Here is a 27,629-nt window from a genome sequence, read left to right as displayed (position 1 = left end):
GATGTGTGAAAATGAATTTTGAAAAGAACAAGGAATTTTTTTGGTTCAAACATCAAGTTTTTACTATCCATTCAGCATTGAAGTTTCACAGTCGAATGCTTTTCTTTCATTGGGTAAAGAGTCTAGTTATTCTAATATTGAGCAATTTCAGAGAGAATGTTTGATAAAAGAAATGATATAATGAACAGAGATGGAAATCAGAGGGTTCAGAGAAGGACTAGCTACCAGAATAAAGTCAAAGACAATAAATAAATGATCATCTCTGCTTACAGGATAACCTGGAGGTGATTTCTATGCCTGTGACCCTTAACCCCAGGGTTTCAGGTGAAAGTTCTTGATGTAGACCCTTTTTGGGAAGGAACTTTTAACAACTTACCGATCTACACTTTTCAGGTCCTTGAAAAGATATTCTTTGCCATGGTTTGTATCATATTTAGATCTACTTTGGAAAGTGAGGCAATTAAATTGCCAAAACCTTTCATTAGGAGTCTGCCATTTAAGAAAAAAAAAATGAGCTTTGATCTGTTAACCCTTGGACTGAACATTCCAGGCATTCATCTTCCAGAATTTTAAGTCTAGGATTTGGTTGTGTTTTGAATTTACTTTTTTGAGACACAGCTTGAATGTGATTTGATTTTGTGCTTTCAACACATTTTTGGGATCTGGTGATTTGGGAAGGCCTATACCATATGGTCTTGATAAGGTGATAGATTTTCACATCCTGGGAATTGGCAGGAAAGGGTAGGAACGGAATCAGATGTGGGAAAAGAAAATTAAGAGTTTGGGTCTAATTCATCTCATGATGTATCTTGAGACTTATAATTCCCATAAAATCAGTTTTTAGGGAAAAATTATGTGTTCTGTCCCCACCTCATGGAGGTCTCTTAAATTCTCTTCAAAGTAGAGAGCTTCCTTTTACAAGAAGGGCACTAAACATTTTTCGGTTAGCCCTTCAAAAAGTACCCCAGGCTTGGGGTCAAAACACAAAACAAAACAAAAGGCCCCGCTCCACCTTAACTGAAAAAGAGGTTGTATAAAAAAGAATAGGCCAAGGGGTCGGGTGCCACGGAATAAAAAGAATTGCAAGACACATTTTGATCTGGGAGTTGATCGTTTTCGGAGAAGGACTCAAGGCAACGGTAGAACAGAACAAAGCCTGATGTATACACCAGGAGGGGAAACACGCCCTTGGTGGCAGTCTCGCAAAAAAACCCAAAAGCCAACAACAAACAAATCCAAGAAAGAAAAGGATGCCTTCTGTGATTCCTAGCGGTGGGATAGAGGGGACTAAATGCTCTCCCTTGACCGTACAGAGAATTCAGAATCTGGGAGGCTTGACGTTTCATCGGATTGCTCTGTACGCAGCAGGGTTGGTGGGGACTGCGCTGGGAGATCACCTACTGGGCCCTTCCCTGCACCTCCTCCAGGGCTCTGGTTCCCCCTTCTTCCCGCGGGTTCCTAGCCGGGCCTGGGCGCGTGCCCATTTCCCGTACCTCCCTCCACGCACTGCTGATGGCCGGCAGCCGGGCGCGGGCGGCGGGGCGGGGACCGGGCGGCAGGCGGCGGGCGGCGCTCCGGCGCGCAGCGGGTTAAGACGGCGGGGGCGGTGACGAGGGGAGGAGGGAGCGCGGCAGCGGCGGCAGCAGCGGCAGCGGCGGCCGGGCTGCGAGCGCCCGCGTCCCCGGACCGCAGCGGCTGAAACGCCGCCCGCGCCGAGAGGGCTGAACCCGGAGCCACCGCTCCGAGCTCGCATTCGGATCCGCTAGAACAGGAAGATGGCGACGGACGGCGCGAGCTGCGAGCCCGACTTCTCCCGCGCCCCAGAGGACGCGGAGGGGGCCACGGCGGAGGCGGCGGTAACCGACCGAGGTCCCGGGGTGGGCGCGGGGAGAGCGTAGACGAGGGCTGAGGCTCGGGCTGGACCCGGCTTGCACCCCGGGGCGCTTCGCAAGCCCGGGCTCCCTGGGGCGCCCCCTCCCCTGGGCACCCCCTCCTTGCGGTGCCTCACGGCTGGAGCCCGGGTCGAGGAGGGTGAGGCGGCCTCCTGGGCTCGGGATCACTCCCGTCCTTCCCCAGCCCTGCGGGAAGCAGTCCTGGGCCGCCCGGTTCTGGGGCTCCCTGCGTCTGTCCTGTACGACCCCTTTGCCCACTCCCTCAGCTGCTGTGGGGTTTGGTCAGGGGCGGGGGCTGGCGTGCGCTTCTAAGCGAACTTGACCCCCCATTGTTCGCCTCTTGCTGCGCGCGTGGTGGTGGGCGAGTGTTTCGGGGCTGCCTGGCATCTCTCAGCGGACCCAGGAAGGCAGCTGCGGGGAGACGGGTCCTCGCCAGGCAGGTGTGGGGATGCCCATTGTGTGTGTGTGTGTTCATGTGCCTGAGGCCCCTTTAGAGAGGCCCGGTGTCGGGCTTTGGGCGCTGCTGCCTCCCGCTGAGCGTCGGAGCCTCGGGTCCTAGCTGCATGCTGCCCCATCACTTGGTGATGGGGGGCCGGGGTGGGAAGGTGTTCTCGTTCTTCCCAAGAAGGTGTCCAGGCAAGGTGGAGGGAGATTGAGCACCTAGTGTCCACACATTGTTCTTCGCTGGGATCTAGAAGCCTAATGAGTTTCCATCTAACGCTGACCCCACTTTCGGCCCCACAGTATCCGGGTGCACGGAGACTGAACGGTGGTTTCCAGTCCCTACCTCGGGGGAAGGGCTGGACCCACCTTTCCTGGGTGGAAACGTTTTCGGAGTTGAAAAGCAGCTTCGCAGGAGCTGCAAGGATCTGCAAAGAAAGGCAGCCCTGGGAGCGCCTCCCACCCTTGGCGCGGTCCCGCTGCTGTAGCGGGAGATCCCGGGTGGTGTGGACTGAGAAGAGCCTGGACGCCCCTCAGTTCTTTCCTGGACAGAGTCAGTGCACTAGCAGCAGAGGAAGGGCCAGGTGTGAATCATCTGGGCAGTTGGAACTTCTTCCCTCACTATTGGGACGTAAGGCTTTTCTGGAGAGGGAGAGGAGAGATGTGGAGGTGGAGGAGGCTGCTTGAGCTGAGCCTGGGCAAGAAAAAAGAAACAGGGAGAGACGGCAAAACGGCGAAAGAGGAGGGCTGTTGATTTCCGCTTGTGAAACTAGCAAGTTTTAATCTGAAACTTTTAGGAAAACTGGTTTTTCATTCTTTGCATGGAAAACGTGAACTTAAGATTTCAAATAAAACCTGCTCGCTTGTGATGCTATGAGTCAGTTCCCTTTTGTGAAATACAGTAAGGATAAGCTAGCTATTAAGACAACACAGACCTCTCTGGGAAGTTCAAATGATTGAGTACCTTCATCCCCATGAGATGCTAAGGGAGGGGAGGGAAAAAGAGGTAGGGGTGTGTGTGTTTGTTGCCCAGGAAGGCTGAGTTTGGTTAATCGACTTGGAACAAACTTTTTTCCTATTACTGCCAGTCTTTAATCATCACCTGACAATTAAACCAAACACAAACATCTGATTTATGGTCTGTAGCTGATCTATAGTTTTATTTGGTTAGATTGCAAACAGGATTTTGGACGCCAGATTTTTGTGTTAACAAGGCCTCTGTTCCCTTTCTGCTGTTGAGAATTTTCAGGAGTCTGACTTTTCACTGCACATTAGGTGGAGATTTTGTAATTTCACCCTGGTTAATGATAGCCACGGAAAAATCTGTGAAAGTAAAACTTGTTACTTCTGTACAATCCTTGGAGGATGCAATAAGGACACTTAATCTAATAGTTTTTAAAAATAACTTATTAGCAAAATTCTGATGGTGGCTTATTATGCAGTAAACTGGGCATTTTACTTTTAATAACATATGGTCCTCCTGTATCAGCCACTTGACTTACAGCTTGATATTTAAATTAAAGCTGGATTGAAGAATGATATTTGTCATTTAAAAGCTTCTTACCTAATGATTAAAAATCAAAGATATTTTTATGCATTTTGGATTCATGGCAACTGAGGACTTAACATTTTTTTTCTTTTTAATTTTTAGGGAATAGGTGGCTTTTTTTTTTCATTTTAGAGATTTATTTCATTTCAAATTGGTTTACATATTATGCATTTTTATATGTACATTTGGCAGTCATGAGCCAATGGAGACTCCAAAGCAGTAGGCTATTTTTGAAAGTGAGTGTTTTCACTAAGTTTTGACTATTTAGATTGTTGCTTAGAGACAAGTTTAATTTATAGTTTTCAGCTTAATGTGATTTTCAGTGAGTGTTTTAAATTTAGTTTGTGATCCTTGTTCTTAGCTGTTTAAATCCTGAAAGCATCCCAAGTGTAAAGCTGGGTAACAGCTACAGTATTCAGTAGGATCATATTAATAGTCTTTGCTGTGAACCATGCCGAGAAACCTGGGTTATTTTCAGTGCCTCAACCAAATGTGATGACTTTTATAGGCTATATTGCTATTTCTACTCTGAAAATAACTCCTAATGGATAAGGCAGTATGGAAAACAGAAATCTTCCTGCTTTTTCTTATTGTCACCAAAGAATTTAAGAGTGAAGGGAAAATGGAGATCTCTTTAGAGCTGTGTTTGGGAGGCTGATCAACATTCTTGTCATTCAGGACTTTTCTGGAGCAAATAATATGCAAAAAGTAGATAAAAAATTTTGTTGTCATGGTGATAATGACAAAAAACTTGGACAGTGCTTTTATTAAATGCACAACAGGAATATTAAATTAGCAGCTGGTACCTTGGAAATTTTTGTTTCCAGGTGACAATATTGAATGTAAATGCAAAGAAAAACATTTTCTTAGCCAATTTTGCTAAGTTTTCTTAAAACAACCATAGTTATATGGCAGCTAAAGAATATTGAAAGATGGGCACTGGGTGGCTCAGTGGGTTAAGCCTCTGCCTTGGGCTCAGGTCATGATCTCAGGGTCCTGGGATCCAGCCCCACATTGGGCTCTTTGCTCAGCAGGGAGCCTGCTTACCACCCTCCCCCGCCCCCAGCTCTGCCTGCCTCTCTGCCTACTTGTGATCTCTCTCTCTCTCTCTCTCTCCCTGTCAAATAAATAAATACAATATTTAAAAAAAAAAAGAATATTGTAAGTTTCACAGCATAATTTTTAAGTAAGGAATAATTTAGACTTAACACATTACTGTCCACTTACCAAAATGGTGGCATCACGAGTAACATCTTTGCTGCCATAAAAAGTAACACATCCCATTCCAATGGTGGAAACTGATAAATGGCCAGGAATCAAGTCAGACATGATGATGTCATGAAAGGCACAAATAATTAGGAGTCTCAAGAGGAAGAGTCATGGAAAGGATCCCTAGTGGAAGGACCCTGGAAACCTTCCACAGAAGGATGACATTTGAGTTAGGCCTTGAGATAGAAGGGGGACTTGGAAGTGAAGACTGCAGGAAGCTGTGGGCCATATAACTGTTCTTAGGATTCCGTGAAAGGTGGCCTGTGGCACAAATGAGGGGCCTTCAAAGATGAACACAGAGGTTTCAACTTTAGTTGCAACAGTGTATTTTAGAAAAATAGGAAGTAGACTGAAATATAACTGATGCTTTTCAACAGGATGCTTTTCACTCCTTTTCATCTTAAATAATGTATATTTCTGTGCCTGTTTTTTGACTTCTTATTGGTGCTGGTATCATTGCTGTTACATTGCTCATAGGAGCAATTTTGTTTAGAGAAAAGCATTTATCTTCTCTGTGATTGAATCCCTGCCGAGGCTAGATTGCCAGGTGGTTCTTTCCTCTTGTATTTCATGTAACTTTATGAGGTGAGAAAATGTTTCACAGACTGAGTACTTATTCAGCCATTTACAAATATCTGCTGTTGATCTTATGGACACAGGGCTGGAGCTGGAAGGGAGCAGACTTCTTCAAGAAAGGCAGTGTGAGTTTTGTTTCTAAAAGAAAGCAAGGGCGCCTGGGTGGCTCAGTGGGTTAAGCCTCTGCCCTCGGTTCAGTTCAGGATCTCAGGATCTTGGGATCTCGTATCGGACTCTCTGCTTGGCAGGGAGCCTGCTTTCCTCTCTCTCCCTGCCTGCCTTTCTGCCTACTTGTGATCTCTCTTCCTGTCAAATAAATAAATAGTAAAATCTTAAAAAAAAAAAAATAAAATAAAGGAAAGCAAAGGAAAAGCACTGTGCCAGGCAAATACATGGTAGGTGTTTCACCAATATGGAATGAAGAAAATGAACGCTCACCAAGAAGTCATGTCCTAACACTTATTGTTGTTTGGCTAATTGGGAAATTTACTTTGTGTGTTACTAGAGTGTAATGCAACTATTGCCCTATGATTTGTAGTAATTAACATCATAGATGTTACAGAGCTTTTCTTGTTTCTGAAAGATGACCCTGACGTTCTGATTGTTTTTGTTCTTATTTTTATTTGTATATTGTCTCTTTCCAAGCTGCTTTTCTCAGGGACATTTCAGATTCACAGATTTTTAAAAACATTAATTTCCAACACTATTAGTTTTCCCTTTAGATTATCTCTCTGCAGAATCATGGCTGAGGCTGGGAATGGTAACTACATCCCTCCCATCCTGAATTCTTCCTATAATTGAGCCAAGGTCAAATCACCCACCAGGGTGTGGAGGGAGGGGATGATTGGCAGGGGCGGGGGGTCAAGGCAGAAATGAAAGGGAGTTTGGAAACAGGAAAAGGGAATAAATGGGAAGATTGGACAGGAAGACAGGCAAAGCTTTGGCATAGTCTGCTCATGCCCAGAAATCTGGGACTAGAATTCAAACTGAAAATGTGCCTAGGAAAGATGGAGCAGTTTCTTTCCCTTCTGCCTTCATATACTTTGCCACCTAAGCACATCTGAGTGTTGTTTTAGAAAAGACTATTTGAATGTACTCAGTTGTATTATTCTCTACTGGGGCTCCTTTGCAAGACTTGTATAATATGGAAAAGGAAACTTGTCTCTTAGATATTAAGTAAAAAAAAAAAATGGAAAACTGGTGTGAGAAAGATGATGATGACATTGAAATCAAAGGATTTTTAAAGATGTATTCATCTTTTATAAATAACTTGCATAAAAATAATGAGATCATATTAATGCTGTGCACTAAACGATGCCATGTATGGAGAAATCCTGATTTTTTAGGGAAAAAATTACACTTGAAATTGTTAGTTAATAACCAGGTAGATTAAGGATGGAATTAAAAGGTTTTTTATAGTAAAAGCGATATCACTAAATTAATGTCACTATGCAAAAATGAATGATTTGCTTCTGACACTTTTTTTTTTTTAAATTTTATTTATTTATTGAGAGAGAGACAGTGAGAGAGAGCATGAGTGAGGAGAAGGTCAGAGGGAGAAGCAGACTCCCCGTGGAGCTGGGAGCCCTATGCGGGACTCGATGTCGGGACTCCGGGATCATGACCTGAGCCGAAGGCAGTCGTCCAACCAACTGAGCCACCCAGGCGACCCTGCTTCTGACACTTTTATATTTCATTGAAAAGGCAAAAAGATGATTCCAAAGGCCTGAGTTATTCCACAGAAGGCCTTTGCAACTGTAAGAGTATCATCTAGCCATCTATGTCTCAGCCTCCTCATTTGAAATTCAGCATGCTGCCATTCGCCACCTACAGATAATCAAGCTGATATTCAATGCATGATACGCTTCTTTAAGGCAATTATTGGATCTGGATGCTAGTTCCTATGTGGAAATGTCCCATATAGGGCTCATAGAACATGGCAAAGCTGAGTTAGAATGGAAATAGGAATGTGTTTTATCTGAGATGTGGTCTTTTTCTTTTTCTTTTTCCAAAGAGGAAATGGAGACAGAGAGGAGATCTGAAAGGAGGAAAAGGGACGTAGGCATATTTAATTATCAGAGCTTGTCACCCCCGCCCGAGCTATTTCTCTGCTTTTCATTCCAGTTTTCTTGTACTCAGAATTAGTTATATCCACTGCCAGGTTTCCTTCCTGACATTCTGTTTACTTGTCAGTTCTGCCTCTTTCCAGCATACTCAGTTGCTTGTCTTGCATGAAAGACCTCAGGCAGGGGGGTTGATTTGAGGTGTAAGGCCCTGGAGAGCTGACCCCAAGTTCTCAGTATGTTGCTTTCAAGTCCCACACCAAGTGGCCCTACTTTAGATTGCTCTAGATGATTTATGACAAATGTGGATGGACGTGAATGTTACGTAGAATCATGTGAGGATTTAATACTCTGGCTGTCCTCCGATTCCTAGTAGGGGTGAAAAAAATAGAGCATTAAGATAGACAATATGAGAAATACACAAGGCAAGACATGATTAATTGCCAAATGAAGTACTAGAACAGACAGTAAGACAGTGTAGAGAAGGAGAGATTTCTGGAGTCTGTAAAGACCTATGGAAGTGAGATGTGAGCTATGTCCTGAAGAAAGTAGGAGTCCCACGAATTAGAGGACAAAGGATTAGGAGGAACAAAATCAAAGCTATGCAAACCCTGTAAGTAAACCTCTTAATAGATGAAATCGGGAGGAATAATCTCAAAGCAGGATGTCATGTCAGAGATTTGAAGTAGTTTTAGAGCATGAAAATGTACTTTTTTTCATGAAAATCCATATAATTGTGTGAATTCATATTTTAACATTATAAATGTTCTGTGTACCTGGAAAGTTGGATTTTTTTTTTTCATGTCAATGATAGTCTTCAGCTTTTTATTTTCTCCTTGTAATTTCAAGGTGGATTTCATTGGTTTCCCCTTCTTTACAGCCTCTTACTCATCCCTGAGTCATAAATCTTGCTTACATAGGAAGTTCTAAATGCACCTTATTAATTATTAGCATGTCCTATTAGACTGGGAAGAAAATACATTTCTGTAACTTCAGAGCAAAGAGGCAACATCAATTTATCTCAACTGTTTCTCAGAGGCTTCATGGAATGACCTAAATTTCCTCAGTCCAGTAATCTAGTTAGCCTGATGGTCTGTGAAATCAGAACATTTGGGAGCTGGGGGAGATTTTAGAGATCAACTTAGTACAACATACTTATTTTACTGCTGAGAAACTTGAGGTCCAAAGAGATGAATTAATGCCCTTCTAGCCCACTGGCTTTCTCAGGTACCTCACCTCCTTCCCATGTGGTCGACTCACTGATCAAATGTAGGGTAGCCCACTAGATTTGAAATTGGAAGAGGTACTCGCGGTGTGTGTGGGAAGTACCAGAGAACATATCTGGCTCTGTGTTTGATCACTAGATTTTTACCATAACTGGTAAGTTTGGACAAAGATCTGGGAGGTCCTTCCGCCACTGTGACGCCTAATCTCTTAAATGCTCTGGCAACCATCAATGTTCTGACCCTTTTAATTCTGAAAGGATATGGGTAAGGATCTTCTGGCCCTATTGGGCTGTGACTGTTGAAATTCCTTACATAAAACCCACTATTTTAGTTTTTTATTTTAGTTTTGTTTGTTTTTTTTGTGTGTGTTTGTTTTCCCCTAGAGGTGAGGGTATGGAGTAATAGTGGAGGAAACTGGTATTGGCCTATATGTAGTTCTGACAGCTGAAGATGAGTTAACTCAGCTAGGTTTCATTTTGTCTTCTCCCTCTGTCTCTGAGCCTGTATAAGAAAATCTGGAAGAATGCCCTCCCCACACCACTGCAAGTGATTTAGAGCTTGTTGAAGACTTCTGTGTTGAACAGTCCGAGTTTGGGGTTGTGTCTCTTCTTTCGTATTATGTCACGAAGAAGGCTCTTAGTTTGATGACCAAACTCTGGATTAGTTTAAGCTACCTCTGTCAGATTTTTAAAACTAGGTGTTAAGTACTATTCCTGGACTACTTTTCCTGGCAACCGTCAAACATGACAGGCAGAGGGGTGGCCTCTAGAGTTGCAATCTAGCTGGGTTTTTTTTCTTTCTTTCTTTCTTTTTTTTTTTTTTTTTTTTTTTAGTACCTTGCTTTCACTTAAAGATGAGATCTGGATTTTCTTTATTAATGAAAACAAGTGCACTAATAATAAATCTCGGTCTGTGAACTGTCTGCTGTGATTTTGTTGTTGGGGGTCTGAGGTGTCATGTTTTCATGGATGTCCTGATAAAGATCCTAATTTTTTATGTGAGTGGTAGCATTTGGATCTCTCTTGTCTTCTTTTTTGAAAATTAAGTTATCAAGTTATTTTGCCTCTTAAAAATATAAAAGTTATCAAAAAAAACCCACAATAGGTAGGAAGAAACTCGGAGGTGATAGATTTGTTTATGGCCTATATTATGGTGATGGTTTCCTATCTCTCCAAACTCATAAAGTGGTACATATTAAATATGTACAGCATTTTGTATGTCAATGACACCTCAGTGTGGTTTAAAAAATAAAAGATTTAGAACAATTATTTTGTTCTTAAACCAAAGAACATTAATGATTCTTCTATATCTGAGTACTTTTGTACCATACATGCATCAAGTCAGATAAATGCCACTTCATAAGAAACTGACATACTTTTTTCTTGGGATTTTTGCACTTGGGCTTTTTTATATTTCTAAAAATACTGACGTGCTTCAAATTGATTTGTAAAATAAATGACCTTTAACATGGTTTCATATACTCTGTTTTGCCAGAATAGTGGACAGAAACATCAAACATTGGAGAACGACAGTTTGAAAATACTATGATAATATTCTTATTCTCGAAGGCCAGAAGGCAGTAGTGTTTTTAGTGAGGGCCCAGGGGTGAGAAGCATAGGGGAGAGAGAGTAGCTGGTGGGCAAACAAACTCTATATTTGAAATAGTGCATCACTGTGATGGGAAACATCATTTTTTTTTTAAACACTCTGTGTAACCTAATCAATGGTTTAGCAAAAACCCTTATAACTGGTTTTTATTTTAATGAATTTCCCTTTTTATTGATGGTGATATATTAAAAAACAGAAGTGTTGGTTGCAGGTCACATGTAATGTTGATGATGATGGAACCAGGGCAAGCACTCCTGACTCTGATATGAATCAGAATCTTGGCAATGTCTTTCATAATTTATTAGTATTTAAAAAGGAGTGCTTTGCTTATGAAGCTTCGGGGAAACAAGGACAATAAAATACACAATTAATTAAAATCTTTAGAACAACCAGCAGTAGCATTAATAAAACATTACCTTCTAAAGCTCATAACAATTGCAGCTTACTCTCCCATCTCAGTGGGAAAAAGCAGGATAAAAGAGTCTGTCTTTCATCACAGTCAATAAACTGAGTTTTTATTGCACTTAGGCTGGTAGATACTCAAAGAAATAGGCTTATAGCCAATAGCCCACATCTCCCTACATAAAACATCTGGGTGCTCTCGGCTTGAATAATAACAAGCACCGCTTTTATTTAGCACTTACTTCATTTATGTGTTCTTGTTTAATGCTCAGAAGAACTTTGCGGGTTAGTGTTAGGATATGCATTACATAGATGAGAAAACACATCAGTTAAGATACAGAAATGTGCAGGTATAGTCCTTGAACCAGCAGAAGCAACAGGAGCTTGTTATAAAGTTGAATTTAAGGCTCCCCTGCAGACCTGTATCAGAAACTCTAGAGATGGGGTCCTGCAGTCCCTGTTAACAAGGTCTCCACAGAATTCTTATGCTTGCCTGCCTTTGAGAACAATTGGGTTAAAGACCCATGTGACACAGTTATATAGTGGGAGCAGAATTTGAGCTCCAGTATATTAGATTTTACTATTTATAGGCAAACTCGATTTTTTTTTTCTTACCGATTTATTTATTTATTCCATAGAGAGCAAGCCAGAGCACAACTACACTCGAGTGGGGAGGGGGTTGGCTCAGAGGGAGAGACTCCAGCAGACTCCATGCTGAGTACGGAGCTCCATGTGGGGCTCAGTCCCAGGACCCTGAGATCATGACCTGAGCCAAAACCAAGAGTCGCAAGCTCAACTGACCAAGCCACCCAGGTGCCCCAACAGGGAATATCTCTTAAATTAACTTTCTAAGCAAGGGCGTCCTAGAAATAGCTTCTCCTTTAGGTTTTGCATAGGTTTTTCTTTTTCTCTCTTTTCATCCTGAGCCCCTGCCTTTCTAAATAACTTCTCTAATATATATGCAAAAAAGAACAATTTTAAGAGGAAGACCCTTTTAAAAATCTTTCCTTGGAGAACCAGCTAGTTCTGGTCTCTTTCCCCTTTGTACTTTTATCTCCTTCTAGAAGGTCTCTTTGAAACCGAGAAAGAGCCAGTTCTGGTTATGCCTGTTTGAAAGTCCTGGAATCATTTATGGGCTTGCCATGTTTACTTCTATGTCATCACAAGGTTAATAGAAGGTCATTATTAGTCATTATTAGTCTCCAGGTGCTAAGCTGGTTCTTACTAGCTGATGGATAGGATGCCACTGTTTTTCATCTCAGGAATGTTGTCCCTATGCTGGTAAAGTGTGTAGAAAGGTCATAGCACTTAGGTGTAGTTTTGTCATTTCCTGGCTGAATGATGTGGGTATGTTACCTGATTTCTCTGAGTTGTGGTTTTCTTAGCTGCAAATAGAGATTATATCTTACATATTAGACTTGGTTCTTCTCGATTACTTTGGAAACCATTGGGATGCTACGCAAATGTGAAATAATGTTCTGAAATGGCCTCAGGAATGGCTTCTGAGGTTGGGTGTTCTGAGGCATTTGGGAATGAACATGCGTTGCCCTCCCTCTGCGGGTGATGGGTTATCAAAGGAATCCCTGCCCAGGTGGGTAGCGTGGACTGCGTGTGTAGAGGGAGCTCCACCTGTGGATTCACCCAAGCCGAGCTGTGAGCGCTCTGGTTGAGCTTCTCTTAAGCTGGCTGCCAGAAGACCTGCTTATAAAGTTGTCAGGAAAGGAGAAGGCAGAGTTGGAGACCAAAGTATTGGGCATCAGTGGTACATCAGTGGGATTTAAAGAGGAGAGATTTGATGCAGTTACCAGGGAAGGAATGTAGAGAAGACACTGGAACTGGAAGAGTCATGGATGAGGCTCGTGATCCTTGGGTCATGGTGCTGATACCTTGTGGTGGAACTGAGTCTCTGGAAAGCTTACTTACTGTAGTCTCGGCCTACTTTTGGAATGGCAAGAAGCTATAGAGGCATTGCTTAAGAAAGCATTTGATCACCACGTAGCAGGTTCCAGACTCACCTGACCACAGGCTCAGTTGACTAAATGTGGGTGGTGGGCTCAGCCTCTTGGAAGTACACAGGCCTGCCCTGTGTCTGTGAGAGACAGGGAGAGCAGGGCAGCAAAGGCAAGAGCATGTTCCTTCTAAAGGGACTGCTACTTGGTTCTGTAGATGGTTGCCCTGTGAGAATGTGAATCTGGGCTTAACCAGTTATCTCTGTTCTGAAGAGAAACCAGAGATCTGTATTTTTTGGTGACATCTTCAGGTTTTTTTTTAAAAATGCTGGCTGAGTAAAAAAAAGAAAAAAAAACACAAAACACTTTGAGGCCCAAGTTACACACATCTGTAGGCCAGATTTGGCTGTAGCCTGCCTGCTGGTTACCTTTGCTGCAGTGTTCTATAAACATGACCTGTTATTATTGGATGTCCCAGAATTTATAATAACCTTCCAGGAGCCTCTGCATTGGGGCCCTTCTAGGAATACATTCTCATACTTTCTTTGCTCCCCTGCAACTTTTCCTGAACATATACTAGGTCTGTTTTGATAGAAACTCTGGAGACTTTAAATTACTGTCACAATTTGAAGAGATCTGGAATCCAGGTGTGCAAGGCAGGCTGGGAAAATAGATTTCCTTAATGAAGAGATTTGGGACTTTAGCCTTAATAGTTTTTACCCCTCCTAGAAGGTCTGGGCATAGATTCTCTGCTATTGAAGAGGGCCCCTGTGCTTCTAAGATTTGCTGAGCCACTGAGATAAAAACAATCCATTGTATGCCTTTAAGACGTGTATTGTCCTATGAATAGCTTTTTCATTGCTTTTTAAATATTTGTGTTACAGAAAAAAGAGTTTGACGTGGACACCCTCAGTAAATCAGAGCTTCGAATGCTCCTCAGCGTGATGGAAGGGGAGCTGGAGGCCAGAGACCTGGTCATCGAGGCCCTGCGGGTAAGGAGCTCCTAGGGCCCAGCCCTGTTTGATATTGTTTCCTTTTTTTGAAGGGCCAGTAACAAAGCTGCCTTTCTTAATTTTTGAACCAGGTAGATTTAAAATTTTACATCTGGTTAAAATGTGCCCCTCAACACAAATGCCAACCCATAATCTTTATAAACCCAAACACTGAAGTCAGATGGTCATTCTAACGGTGGGGATCGAGACTGAACTGTTTAGTGTGGGAAGCTTGAGACTTGAGCTGTATTGTTTCATGTGGTTATTTGGTAATAAGTGTTTAGAAAATTGGAAATTTGGTATCATATACATGTATGTGAGGTCAGAGAGGAAAGATTATGAGTCATTTGTAAAAGATATTACTGATAATAGATAGAGCTTTTCCTTCCTATGTAAATTATAAATGACTTATGTTCCGAAACTTCTAAGAGTTGAAAACTAATCTATATCCCTCTTAAAAGCTACGTGTATATTTTCACATAGTTTTATTACTTTTTCATCTGATCTTCTAGGAACTTTGAAATTTTTATAACTTGTGAAGTATTATCTTCTAATATATTACTTGGATACCCAAAATTCTGTAAAAATCATGTTTTTTTGATGCACAATCTCATAATTAGTTGTTCTTTTTTTTTTTTTTTAAAGATTTTATTTATTTATTTATTTGACAGAGAGAAATCACAAGTAGATGGAGAGGCAGGCAGAGAGAGAGAGGGAGGGAAGCAGGCTCCCTGCCGAGCAGAGAGCCCGATGCGGGACTCGATCCCAGGACCCTGAGATCATGACCTGAGCCGAAGGCAGCGGCTTAACCCACTGAGCCACCCAGGCGCCCCACATAATTAGTTGTTCTTAATCGTGTACTTGTTTTGGTATATTAACCAAACCCAAGCATTTTTTTTTCTCTTTTTTTCTTTAATATAAAATACTTTGTATATAATCAGTTGTTTCCTGGCTTTTGGTCATTTGGCCAGGATGGCTGTATTTATTATGTATGAAATGTGGTCTTGGTCTCCCCCCTCGCCCCCGCTATGGAGTATGTCCTCAGACTTTGTCTTAGGAGGTTGTTTTAACATAGGAAAACCTGTGGATGTCCAATTGTTGCTGCCTATGGGTGCTAATATAGTGGGGGAAAGAGGTAATACTAATGGTGTGTTGTCAGACATAATGGAGACGATGGGCATGCTGAGAATTCAGTTGTGTGAGGAAGGGGTGTCTACAGTTCACTTTCACCGACTGGAAATTGGTACAGTGGAGGTAATGATTACTCCTTAGTCTGATGACAGAGAACGATTGCCTCTGAAAAATGGGAGTAGAGTTCTACCACCTGTAAGCCAATAACAAGTTGAAGGTGTGCTTTCTGAATGGCAAACTTTGCTAAGTAGACTTGAGCGCAGTTTGGTTGTGAGACGAACTCCTCTCGTTCCACATTGGAAATATTCCCATTACTTGCCAATGTGTATTTTCTTGACTAATGAACTTGGTGGGAGACATGCTAGCGCAGTGGATCACTAACATGTATTCCACTCCACTTCAGGAGAGAACTGGGTCCCCTGTGAGGCCAATAGTGTAGACTCTTGAGACAAAATGGATATGAAAGCTCCAGTTCTCCCTTAGGGATTTTTCTGTCTCTTTGTACTAACCTGTAAAAGGCATCAGCTCCTGGGGCATTTCCCACTACTTGCTCGAATGTTTGAACCTTTAGCAGATCCTGTGTTTTTGTGATCACCTGAGCAAGCCTATTTATTTCTCTTTTTAACTTAATTGCAATACTTACAAATATAAGTAGAATTAAAGGCCTGCTAATGATGAGGGCTTGCCACACTGAAAGGTTTTGTTGTTGTTGTTGTTGTTGTTGTTGTTTTAAGATTTCAATTATTTATCTGTCAGAGAGAGTGAGCACAGGCAGACAGAGAGGCAGGCAGAGGCAGAGGGAGAAGCAGGCTCCCTGCTGAGCAAGGAGCCCGACATGGGACTCGATCCCAGGACCCCGGGATCATGACCTGAGCTGAAGGCAGCTACCCAACCAACCGAGCCACCCAGGTGTCCCACAAACTGAAAGTTTTTCATAGAATCAAGGAATGTTGGCATTGCGAGGAGCCTTACTACATAGTCTAGGTCAGTGGTTTGCATCCCTCCAGATCTAGTGGTGTGTTTTGTTTTGTTTTGCTTTTTTTTTTTAAAATAAAATGTTTTATATTATTCTTTTACTGTCCTGCAGTGAAATGTATGGATAAGTGTGCATGTAAGTAGGTTATGTTAAAAATAACCAGTGCACTGCCCTAATTGTGACATAAAATAACAGGAAAGTAATGTATAACAAAACACACATTTCAGTATATAAGTGGTCAGGTATATCTCGTGGAAGACATGATAAAGGAAGCAGCAATTGGTGCCTGTTTGTAGCATTGCCTAAATGCAGTCATTGCAAAAGAATCCTGATCCAAGTGTGCTGTACTGAGACTCAGACACAGTGAGTGGGTTTGCTGTGCACGAGGTGATTTTTTTCCTGAGATGGTGAATGACTCTTGGTAAAGTTCCAAACAAAAGTACACACTTACAAAAAAAAAAAAAAAAAAAAAAAGTACACATTTACATGGAAGCGGAGTCCGTGGAAAATTCTGTGTTTGTTAAAACTAAATTAAAACAACTTGTTTGTGTGTGAAAAGGAGTTACTCTTTAGCTCAGGTCATCATTCTGAACTGAAGGTTCTACTGAAAGGAATGACTAGAGGGACATTTGAAAGTTCCAGGGGACTTGAGACAGTTCCTGGATGTGGCACACACTTAGCCCTGCCCCCTAAGTGCCAGTCACTGTGCTAACAGATCACTGTCTAGGGTGCTGCCCCTGTGGAGAAGCACTGGGCATGTTGTTCATGTATTAAAATCCAAGCAAACACAAGGGAATCCCAGAGAGATTGTGACTTAATCTCAGGTTGAAAATGTAGCATCCTTGAAGTTGGTATGTTTGGAGATTCTTTTTTTTTTTTTTTTTTTTTTTTTTATACTTTTTTTTTATTTTTTATAAACATATATTTTTATCCCCAGGGGTACAGTTTGGAGATTCTTAAAGCTTTTTGTCATTTTTTAAACTTGAGAATTGTGATTGATTTATTTAGGTGATTATGTTTTTAAGAATAGAGGATATGATTTTTGTATACCTGTCATAGACTCACGGTGGTCAATTACTGATTGTTTCCTCGAGGGCATTCACTGGAACTAGTGAAATTGGGGAAATACCTACTTGAGTCCAGATGTGTCATTTAGTTGCCATTTCCGTCACCAGTGGAATATAGGTTAGTGACTGGCTAAAAACTGGGAATAGAGAGAATGTGGAACTTTTAATTTTATTTCATATTAGGAGATAAACATATTCCCGAATTAAAAATTCAAAATCTGTCCAATCAGTATGTTGTTATTCAGTTGGGAGAGAAATACACCTTGTTTTAAAAAAATGTCAAAAGTAATATTTCTCTGAAGGTGGGAAATATTTTTAAACTTAATATGTACCATGGACTATAGGAAAATTTAGAAATGATTGTGTTATGAGGCATTTAAATCCTTTAGAGTTTTGGAATCTTTAAAAAGATATTTCAGGGGTGCCTGGGTGGCTCAGTTGGTTAAGCATCTGCCTTCAGCTCAGATCATGATCCCAGGGTCCTGGGATCAAGCCCTGCATTGGGCTCCTTGCTCAGCAGGGAGTGTGGTCAGCTTCTCCCTTTCTCTGCCGCTTCCCCTGCTTGTGCGATCTCACTCTCTCTGTCACATAAGTAAAAATCTTAAAAAAAAAATATTTTGGACCAAGCTTTTTTACTTTGTTTAATCATGCTACCTTGATGTATTTTTTTTGAGAGAGGGAGAGCGTTCCAGTGGCAGTGAAGGGAGAGAGAAAATCCAAAAGCATGCTCAGTGTGGTTCCTGATGTGGGAATTGATCTTGAGACCCCGAGGTCATGACCTGAGCCAAACATAAAAAATCATAGATTATTGGATTGATGGCAATAAGCTTTTCAGAACAATTCATAGATATGATTGGGGGGAGGGTATTATGAAATTATAATACATATCTTGGTACATTTACTATTTTCATGTTTAAGGTAAAAATATTTCCTAGTAAAACTCCTTGGCTTTATAACAGATGTAATGTTCAGGAGATTCATTTTTATGGGGGGGGATCATATTTTAAAAAGTACATTTTTGGAAAATATGAACTGCTTAACTGAAATATGTCTTAACTGCATAAGAAATATTCTATGAATGATACCCCCTCATCCACAAAAAGTAGGAATAAATCTTTGACTAAATAGATCGCTGAATGATGTTTAGAGAAAAATACTGTGAAGTTTAATTGAGAATATGCTAAATTTTCTGAAAACCACAATAGATACAGAGCTTTTTGAGTTAAATTTAATTAAATAATTAACCTGTTAAGAGATTATCTATTTGATGATAATTGTTTAGTTTGTGGAATCTTCTGGCTTTCACCTCTTTTTCCCTCTTGCTTCTAGAGTTTTTACCAGTATCTTAGTCGAATGGAAACAAGGGCAAAAACATGAAAATGCTCTAATTATAGAATTTTAGGAGTCAAAATTGTGGTTTAGCTTACATTTACCGGATCCAGCTGGCTGTTATTACTGTGAATTTACATAAATGTTATATCACCGAAACAATGAATTCCTTGGGCAGTCAGACCCAGATTTCTTGTATGCCTTCTTTTTCCTGATAAATGAGAATTAATAGTATTATTGACATGGCATTTCTTCCTCATAACCTATAGTTACTATAAAGTATGTGATACAGATTTTTAAGTATTATTTGCACTGAAACTGTAGAAATTACCAGTTTATTTCTTTGGATAGAATGTATTTATAGTATTTAACAGCATATGGGATATCAAATAGAGAATTGTCTTGTAAATGGCTGCAACAAAGAGACCCAAAGTATGATAGATTAAATATGAAGTTTATCTCTCCTCCCAATCTGGAGGTGAGTCATTTGTGCTGGGGAAGTATTTCTAAGCCAAGTGGTCATTTAACAGCCCAGATTATATCTATTTTACTGCTCTCCTTAGGGAATTTCCCTCATTGGTATGATTGAAACTGTCAGTGACATGCTTACATCCCAAACCTATGGTAAAGAGGGCAAGAGAGGAAATGAAGGAGAAGCATCATGTGCATAGGGGAGAACTTTGTGGACACACCTAGCAGAGTTCTGGCGAATGGTCCTGGGTGGCTGACTGGCTCCCTAGGAAGGGAGGACTTTGGAGGAAATCTAATAACCTAATGCACTCCATTATCTTGGTTTAATGTTATAAAATATCCTAGGGTATGGTACAAGAAGATAGATCCCTCCTCTCCTCCTTCCTTCAAATACTTGTTGAGTACCTACTGTATGCCAAGTACAAAAATGAAAGTTCAAAGTGAATATAAGTGGAGATTAATTATTGTGCCAAAATTGGGTCCATTTAGAACATTGTATATACCTTTTATATGTTTAAAATTAATTGTTCCAAGTAGTGTCATTTGGGGCCACATTTTAGTTTTCTCAGACTCTGACTCTATATATTCAGATTTTGTCTAGGATGATCTTCCTTTCTAAAAACCTTAACTGTTCATTGGATTCAAAACGCAATTAAAAAAATGCTCTGAATGATTTTTCTTTGAAGCAGGTTTTCTCCCCTCAGCACTAGTGACATTTGGGACTGGGTATTTGTTGCGGTTGTTGTGAGAAGAGGGACTATCTTGTACATTACAGTATGCTTTGCAGCGGCCCTGGTCTGTCTGCTCACTAGATGCCAGTAGCACCTCTGTAGATGTGGCAGCCAAAAAGGTCTTTCCTTGGAGGGTACACAATCACTTGGGAAACACTGTTGTAAAGTAATACTGGTCAAGAAAATGCTGCTCAAATACACTTCATTGTAAGCACAGCATCCATTATTGATTAAAAACTCTTGACAGTGTAGCTTTAGAGGGAACATACCTCAACATATCTCATATGAAAAACTGACAGCTAACACCATAGTCAGTGGTGAAAAAATTAAGAGCTTTTCTCCTAAGATCAGGAATCGGACAAGGGTGTCTACTCTCACCACTTTTATTCAGCATAGAAGTCCTAGCCATAGCAATCAGACAAGAAAAATAAATAAAAGATATCCAGATTGATAAGAAGTAAAACTTCTGTTTGCAGATGACATGTTACTATATGTAGAAAATCCTAAAGAATCCACCAGAAAACTACTAGAACTAATAAGGTTACAGGATATGAAATCAGTATACAGAAATCTATTGCATTTCTATAAACTAATAATGAATTGGCAGAAAGAAATTAAGAAAATCCTATTTACAATTGCACTAAAAATAATAAAATACCTAGGAATAAACTTTACCAAGGAGATGAAAAACTTGTACTCTGAAAACTATAAAACCTTGATGAAAGAAACTGAAGACAACACAAAGGGGAAGCCCTTTTATGTTCATGGATTGGAAGAATAAATATTATCAAGATGTCCATACTACCCAAAGCAATCTACAGATTTAATGCAATCTCTACAAAATACCAATAGCATTTTTCACAGAAGTAGAACATATAATCCTAAAATTGGTGTGGAACCACAAAAGACCCTGAATAGCTAAAGCATTCTTAAAAAAGAACAAAACTTGGTGGTATCACAGTCCTGGGTTTCAAGATAGACTACAAAGCTGTAGTAATCAAAACAGTATTATGGTGCTGTGGTACCTGGCTGGCTCTGTTGGAAGAGCAGGGGACTCTTGATCTCAGGGTTGTAAGTTTGAGCCCCACATTGGGAGTAGAGACTACTTTTAAAAAAATCCAGATAGTAAGGTTCTGGCACAAAATTAAACACATAGCTCAATGGAGCAGAATAGAAAATGCAGAAATAAAACCCACAATTATGTGGTCAATTAATCTTCAACAAAGGAGACAAGAACATGCAATGGGAAAAAGTCTCTTCAACGAATTGTGTTAGGAAAACTGAACAACTATATGTGAAGGAATGAAACTGGATGATTTTCTCATGCCATATGCAAAAATAAACTCAAAATGGATTAAAGACCTAAATGTGAGACCTGAAACCATAAAAATCCAAGAGGGAAGTCTGGCATCAGCCATAGCATTTTTCTAGAAAGGTCTCCCGAGGCAAGAGAAACAAAAGCAAAAATAAACTATTAGGACAACATCAAAATACAAAGCTTCTGCACAACAAAGGAAACAGTCAACAAAACTGAAAGACAACAGAATGGGAGAAGACATTTGCAAATAACCTATCCAATAAAGAGTTAGTATCCAAAATATATAAGGAACTTAATACAATTCAATGCCAAACAAAATCTAATTAAAAATGGACAGAAGATATGAACAGACATTTCTCCAGTGAAGACGAACAGATGGCAAAGGGACTCAAGAAAAGATGCTCAACATCACTCAGCATCAGGGACATGCAAATCAAACCCACAATGAGATATCACCTTACACCCGTCAGAATGGCTAATCTCAAAGACCCAAGAAACCAACAAATATTGGTGAGGATGTGGAGAAAAAGGAGCCTTCATCCACTGTTGAGGGAATGCAAACTTTAGCAGTTACTGTGGAAAATGGTACAGAGGTTCTTTAAAAAGTTAAAAATAGAACTACCATGTGATCCAGTAATTCCACTGTTGGGTATTTACCCAAAGAATACAAAAACACTGGTTTGAAAAGCTACGTGAACCCATATGTTTATAGCAGCATAATTTACAATAGCCAAGTTATGGAAGCAGCCCAAGTGTCCATAGGTGGATGAATGGATAAAGAAAATAGGGTGTGTGGGACACTTTGGGTGGCTCAGTCAGTTAAGCACCTGCTTTTGGCCCAGATCATGATTTTAGGATCCTGGGATCCGAGTCCTGTGTCAGGTTCCTTGCTCTTCGGGGAGCCCACTTCTTGCTCTGCCTGTCACTCCCCTTATTTGAGTGCACGTGCTCTCTGACAAATAAATAAAATCTTTAAAAAATGTGGTGTGCGTATACACACAAACACACATACACACACAATGGAATATTAGTCATAAAAAGAAATGAAATCTGGGCTCTTTGCAACATGAATGTATCTAGAAGGTATAATGCTAAGTGAAATAAGTCAGAGATGATTTCACTTATATTTGGAAATCAAAATGAACAAGAAAAAGAGAAAACTAACTTTTAACTAGAGAGAGCAAACTGATGGTTATCAGAGGAGAGGATGGTGGAGGGACGGGTGAAATAGGTGAAGGGGATTATGAGTACATTTATCATAATGAGCACTGAGTAATGTGCAGAATTGTCGAATCACTGTATTGAACACCTGAAACTAATAAACACCGTATATTAACTCTACTGGAATTAAAAATACATTTTCTTATGAAACAAGTGATTTATCTTTGAATTATTTTCCTTCAAAACTAAATATTTAAAAATGCCCATTTAAGAAATTTCATCACTCTTTCAAAACACACCACATTTTATTTAAAATTGCATTATAGTTTTATGTGCAGGAATTTTCATGCTTTGCTTTTTCTGTTAAAAAACCTGTATAGTTGCATGGCTCAGTGTTGGAGTCTTCACATAGAACAAAGGCGAACTCTTCAAATAAAATAAAATCATTAAACAGAAGAATGCTTCCACTCTGGGTTTGAAAGCAGCCACTGCTGTACTGCAGACTATTGTGAGCTTTCCCTCATATGACATGTCTGTTAAATCATGATAAAAGAGGAGCATTCTGGTTTCAGCAAAGTAAAACATGCAGCCTTTTGTATTTCGGAATTCTCCTATGACTTCAGGCAATTGATTGACCAAAACATACCCTTTTCTGTTCCTTTTAATTAATGAATGATTTAATTTGCTGAGCAGAGCTGAATTCATGAAAACATAAATTGTTTCCTTTTCTGTCCACTGAGATAACGCCTTTGTTACATGTCTAGCGAAAAGGAAGAGGAGTTGACCAGACGGTGTGTTGTTTTTGCATGCAAATCACTTCTCATAAAATAGAAATAGCTGATCATTCTTTTTTTTTTTTTTTTTTTTTTTTAATTTTTTATTTTTTATAAACATATATTTTTTATATACATATATTTTTATCCCCAGGTCTGTGAATCACCAGGTTTACACACTTCACAGCACTCACCAAATCACATACCCTCCCCAATGTCCATAATCCCACCCTCTTCTCCCCAACCCCCTCCCCCCGGCAACCCTCAGTTTGTTTTGTGAGATTAAGAGTCACTTATGGTTTGTCTCCCTCCCAATCCCATCTTGTTTCATTTATTCTTCTACCCACTTAAGCCTCCATGTTGCATCACCACTTCCTCATATCAGGGAGATCATATGATAGTTGTCTTTCTCTGCTTGACTTATTTCGCTAAGCATGATACGCTCTAGTTCCATCCATGTTGTTGCAAATGGCAAGATTTCATTTCTTTTGATGGCTGCATAGTATTCCATTGTGTATATATACCACATCTTCTTGATCCATTCATCTGTTGATGGACATCTAGGTTCTTTCCATAGTTTGGCTATTGTGGACATTGCTGCTATAAACATTCGGGTGCATGTGTCCCTTTGGATCACTACATTTGTATCTTTAGGGTAAATACCCAATAGTGCAATTGCTGGGTCATAGGGCAGTTCTATTTTCAACATTTTGAGGAACCTCCATGCTGTTTTCCAGAGTGGCTGCACCAGCTTGCATTCCCACCAACAGTGTAGGAGGGTTCCCCTTTCTCCGCATCCTCGCCAGCATCTGTCATTTCCTGACTTGTTGATTTTAGCCATTCTGACTGGTGTGAGGTGATATCTCATTGTGGTTTTGATTTGTATTTCCCTGATGCCGAGTGATATGGAGCACTTTTTCATGTGTCTGTTCGCCATCTGGATGTCTTCTTTGCAGAAATGTCTGTTCATGTCTTCTGCCCATTTCTTGATTGGATTATTTGTTCTTTGGGTGTTGAGTTTGCTAAGTTCTTTATAGATTCTGGACACTAGTCCTTTATCTGATATGTCGTTCGCAAATATCTTCTCCCATTCTGTCAGTTGTCTTTTGATTTTGTTAACTGTTTCCTTTGCTGTGCAAAAGCTTTTGATCTTGATGAAATCCCAGTAGTTCATTTTTTCCCTTGCTTCCCTTGCCTTTTGCGTTGTTCCTAGGAAGATGTTGCTGCGGCAGAGGTCGAAGAGGTTGCTGCCCGTGTTCTCCTCAAGGATTTTGATGGATTCCTTTCGTACATTGAGGTCCTTCATCCATTTTGAGTCTATTTTTGTGTGTGGTGTAAGGAAATGGTCCAATTTCATTTTTCTGCATGTGGCTGTCCAATTTTCCCAGCACCATTTATTGAAAAGGCTGTCTTTTTTCCATTGGACATTCTTTCCTGCTTTGTCGAAGATTAGTTGACCATAGAGTTGAGGGTCTATTTCTGGGCTCTCTATTCTGTTCCATTGATCTATGTGTCTGTTTTTGTGCCAGTACCATGCTGTCTTGATGATGACAGCTTTGTAATAGAGCTTGAAGTCCGGAATTGTGATGCCACCAACGTTGGCTTTCTTTTTCAATATCCCTTTGGCTATTCGAGGTCTTTTCTGGTTCCATATAAATTTTAGAATTATTTGTTCCATTTCTTTGAAAAAGATGGATGGTACTTTGATAGGAATTGCATTAAATGTGTAGATTGCTTTAGGTAGCATAGACATTTTCACAATATTTATTCTTCCAATCCAGGAGCATGGAACATTTTTCCATTTCTTTGTGTCTTCCTCAATTTCTTTCATGAGTACTTTATAGTTTTCTGAGTATAGATTCTGTGTCTCTTTGGTTAGGTTTATTCCTAGGTATCTTATGGTTTTGGATGCAATTGTAAATGGGATTGACTCCTTAATATCTCTTTCTTCTGTCTTGCTGTTGGTGTAGAGAAATGCAACTGATTTCTGTGCATTGATTTTATATCCTGACACTTTACTGAATTCCTGTATAAGTTCTAGCAGTTTTGGAGTGGAGTCTTTTGGGTTTTCCACATATAGTATCATATCATCTGCGAAGAGTGATAATTTGACTTCTTCTTTGCCGATTTGGATGCCTTTAATTTCCTTTTGTTGTCTGATTGCTGAGGCTAGGACCTCTAGTACGATGTTGAATAGCAGTGGTGATAATGGACATCCCTGCCGTGTTCCTGACCTTAGCGGAAAAGCTTTCAGTTTTTCTCCATTGAGAATGATATTTGCGGTGGGTTTTTCATAGATGGCTTTGATGATATTGAGGTATGTGCCCTCTATCCCTACACTTTGAAGAGTTTTGATCAGGAAGGGATGTTGTACTTTGTCAAATGCTTTTTCAGCATCTATTGAGAGTATCATATGGTTCTTGTTCTTACTTTTATTGATGTGTTGTATCACATTGACTGATTTGCGGATGTTGAACCAACCTTGCAGCCCTGGAATAAATCCCACTTGGTCGTGGTGAATAATCTTTTTAATGTACTGTTGAATCCGATTGGCTAGTATTTTGTTGAGTATTTTCGCATCTGTGTTCATCAAGGATATCGGTCTATAGCTCTCTTTTTTGGTGGGATCCTTGTCTGGTTTTGGGATCAAGGTGATGCTGGCCTCATAAAATGAGTTTGGAAGTTTTCCTTCCATTTCTATTTTTTGGAACAGTTTCAGGAGAATAGGAATTAGTTCTTCTTTAAATGTTTGGTAGAATTCCCCCGGGAAGCCGTCTGGCCCTGGGCTTTTGTTTGTTTGGAGATTTTTAATGACTGTTTCAATCTCCTTACTGGTTATGGGTCTGTTCAGGCTTTCTATTTCTTCATGGTTCAGTTGTGGTAGTTTATATGTTTCTAGGAATGCATCCATTTCTTCCAGATTGTCAAATTTGTTGGAGTAGAGTTGCTCATAGTATGTTCTTATAATAGTTTGTATTTCCTTGGTGTTAGTTGTGATCTCTCCTCTTTCATTCATGATTTTATTTATTTGGGTCCTTTCTCTTTTCTTTTTGATAAGTCGGGCCAGGGGTTTATCAATTTTATTAATTCTTTCAAAGAACCAGCTCCTAGTTTCGTTGATTTGTTCTATTGTTTTTTTGGTTTCTATTTCATTGATTTCTGCTCTGATCTTTATGATTTCTCTTCTCCTGCTGGGCTTAGGGTTTCTTTCTTGTTCTTTCTCCAGCTCCTTTAGGTGTAGGGTTAGGTTGTGTACCTGAGACCTTTCTTGTTTCTTGAGAAAGGCTTGTACCGCTATATATTTTCCTCTCAGGACTGCCTTTGTTGTGTCCCACAGATTTTGAACCGTTGTATTTTCATTATCATTTGTTTCCATGATTTTTTTCAATTCTTCTTTAATTTCCCGGTTGACCCATTCATTCTTTAGAAGGATACTGTTTAGTCTCCATGTATTTGGGTTCTTTCCAAACTTCCTTTTGTGGTTGAGTTCTAGCTTTAGAGCATTGTGGTCTGAAAATATGCAGGGAATGATCCCAATCTTTTGATACCGGTTGAGTCCTGATTTAGGACCGAGGATGTGATCTATTCTGGAGAATGTTCCATGTGCACCAGAGAAGAATGTGTATTCTGTTGCTTTGGGATGAAATATTCTGAATATATCTGTGATGTCCATCTGGTCCAGTGTGTCATTTAAGGCCTTTATTTCCTTGCTGATCTTTTGCTTGGATGACCTGTCCATTTCAGTGAGGGGAATGTTAAAGTCCCCTACTATTATTGTATTGTTGTTTATGTGTTTCTTTGATTTTGTTATTAATTGGTTTATATAGTTGGCTGCTCCCACGTTGGGGGCATAGATATTTAAAATTGTTAAATCTTCTTGTTGGACAGACCCTTTGAGTATGATATAGTGTCCTTCCTCATCTCTTATTACAGTCTTTGGCTTAAAATCTAATTGATCTGATATAAGGATTGCCACTCCTGCTTTCTTCTGATGTCCATTAGCATGGTAAATTCTTTTCCACCCCCTCACTTTAAATCTGGAGGTGTCTTCGGGCTTAAAATGTGTTTCTTGGAGGCAACATATAGATGGGTTTTGTTTTTTTATCCATTCTGATACCCTGTGTCTTTTGACAGGGGCATTTAGCCCATTCACATTCAGGGTAACTATTGAGAGATATGAATTTAGTGCCATTGTATTGCCTGTAAGGTGACTGTTACTGTATATGGTCTCTGTTCCTTTCTGATCTACCACTTGTAGGCTCTCTCTTTGCTTAGAGGACCCCTTTCAATATTTCCTGTAGAGCTGGTTTGGTATTTGCAAATTCTTTCAGTTGTTGTTTGTCCTGGAAGCTTTTAATCTCTCCTTCTATTTTCAATGATAGCCTAGCTGGATATAGTATTCTTGGCTGCATGTTTTTCTCGTTTAGTGCTCTGAAAATATCATGCCAGCTCTTTCTGGCCTGCCAGGTCTCTGTGGATAAGTCAGCTGCCAATCTAATATTTTTACCATTGTATGTTACAGACTTCTTTTCCCGGGCTGCTTTCAGGATTTTCTCTTTGTCATTGAGACTTGTAAATTTTACTATTATGTGACGGGGTGTGGGCCTATTCTTATTTATTTTGAGGGGCATTCTCTGAACCTCCTGAATTTTGATGCTTGTTCCCTTTGCCATATTGGGGAAATTCTCCCCAATAATTCTCTCCA

General features: G+C 40.2%; 1 protein-coding gene across 2 annotated transcripts in view; it reads left to right on the top strand.

Annotated features, from left to right (window-relative positions):
* The first annotated feature begins 1,635 nt into the window (after positions 1 to 1,635).
* CTTNBP2 (cortactin binding protein 2) overlaps positions 1,636 to 27,629 on the top strand; it is a 162,035-nt gene continuing 136,041 nt past the window's right edge. For both annotated transcript variants that reach the window (XM_059171671.1, XM_059171670.1), the window contains exons 1-2: positions 1,636 to 1,856; positions 13,860 to 13,967. In XM_059171671.1, coding sequence (XP_059027654.1) covers positions 1,776 to 1,856; positions 13,860 to 13,967 — 189 coding nt within the window. In that variant the 5' untranslated portion in view covers positions 1,636 to 1,775. The remainder of the gene's footprint in view (positions 1,857 to 13,859; positions 13,968 to 27,629) is intronic.

The sequence above is a fragment of the Mustela lutreola genome, chromosome 4, assembly GCF_030435805.1.
Source record: "Mustela lutreola isolate mMusLut2 chromosome 4, mMusLut2.pri, whole genome shotgun sequence".
NCBI lineage: Eukaryota > Metazoa > Chordata > Mammalia > Carnivora > Mustelidae > Mustela > Mustela lutreola.
The sequence above is the reverse complement of the archived record's forward strand: the minus strand, read 5'-3'. Positions and strand labels throughout refer to the sequence as shown.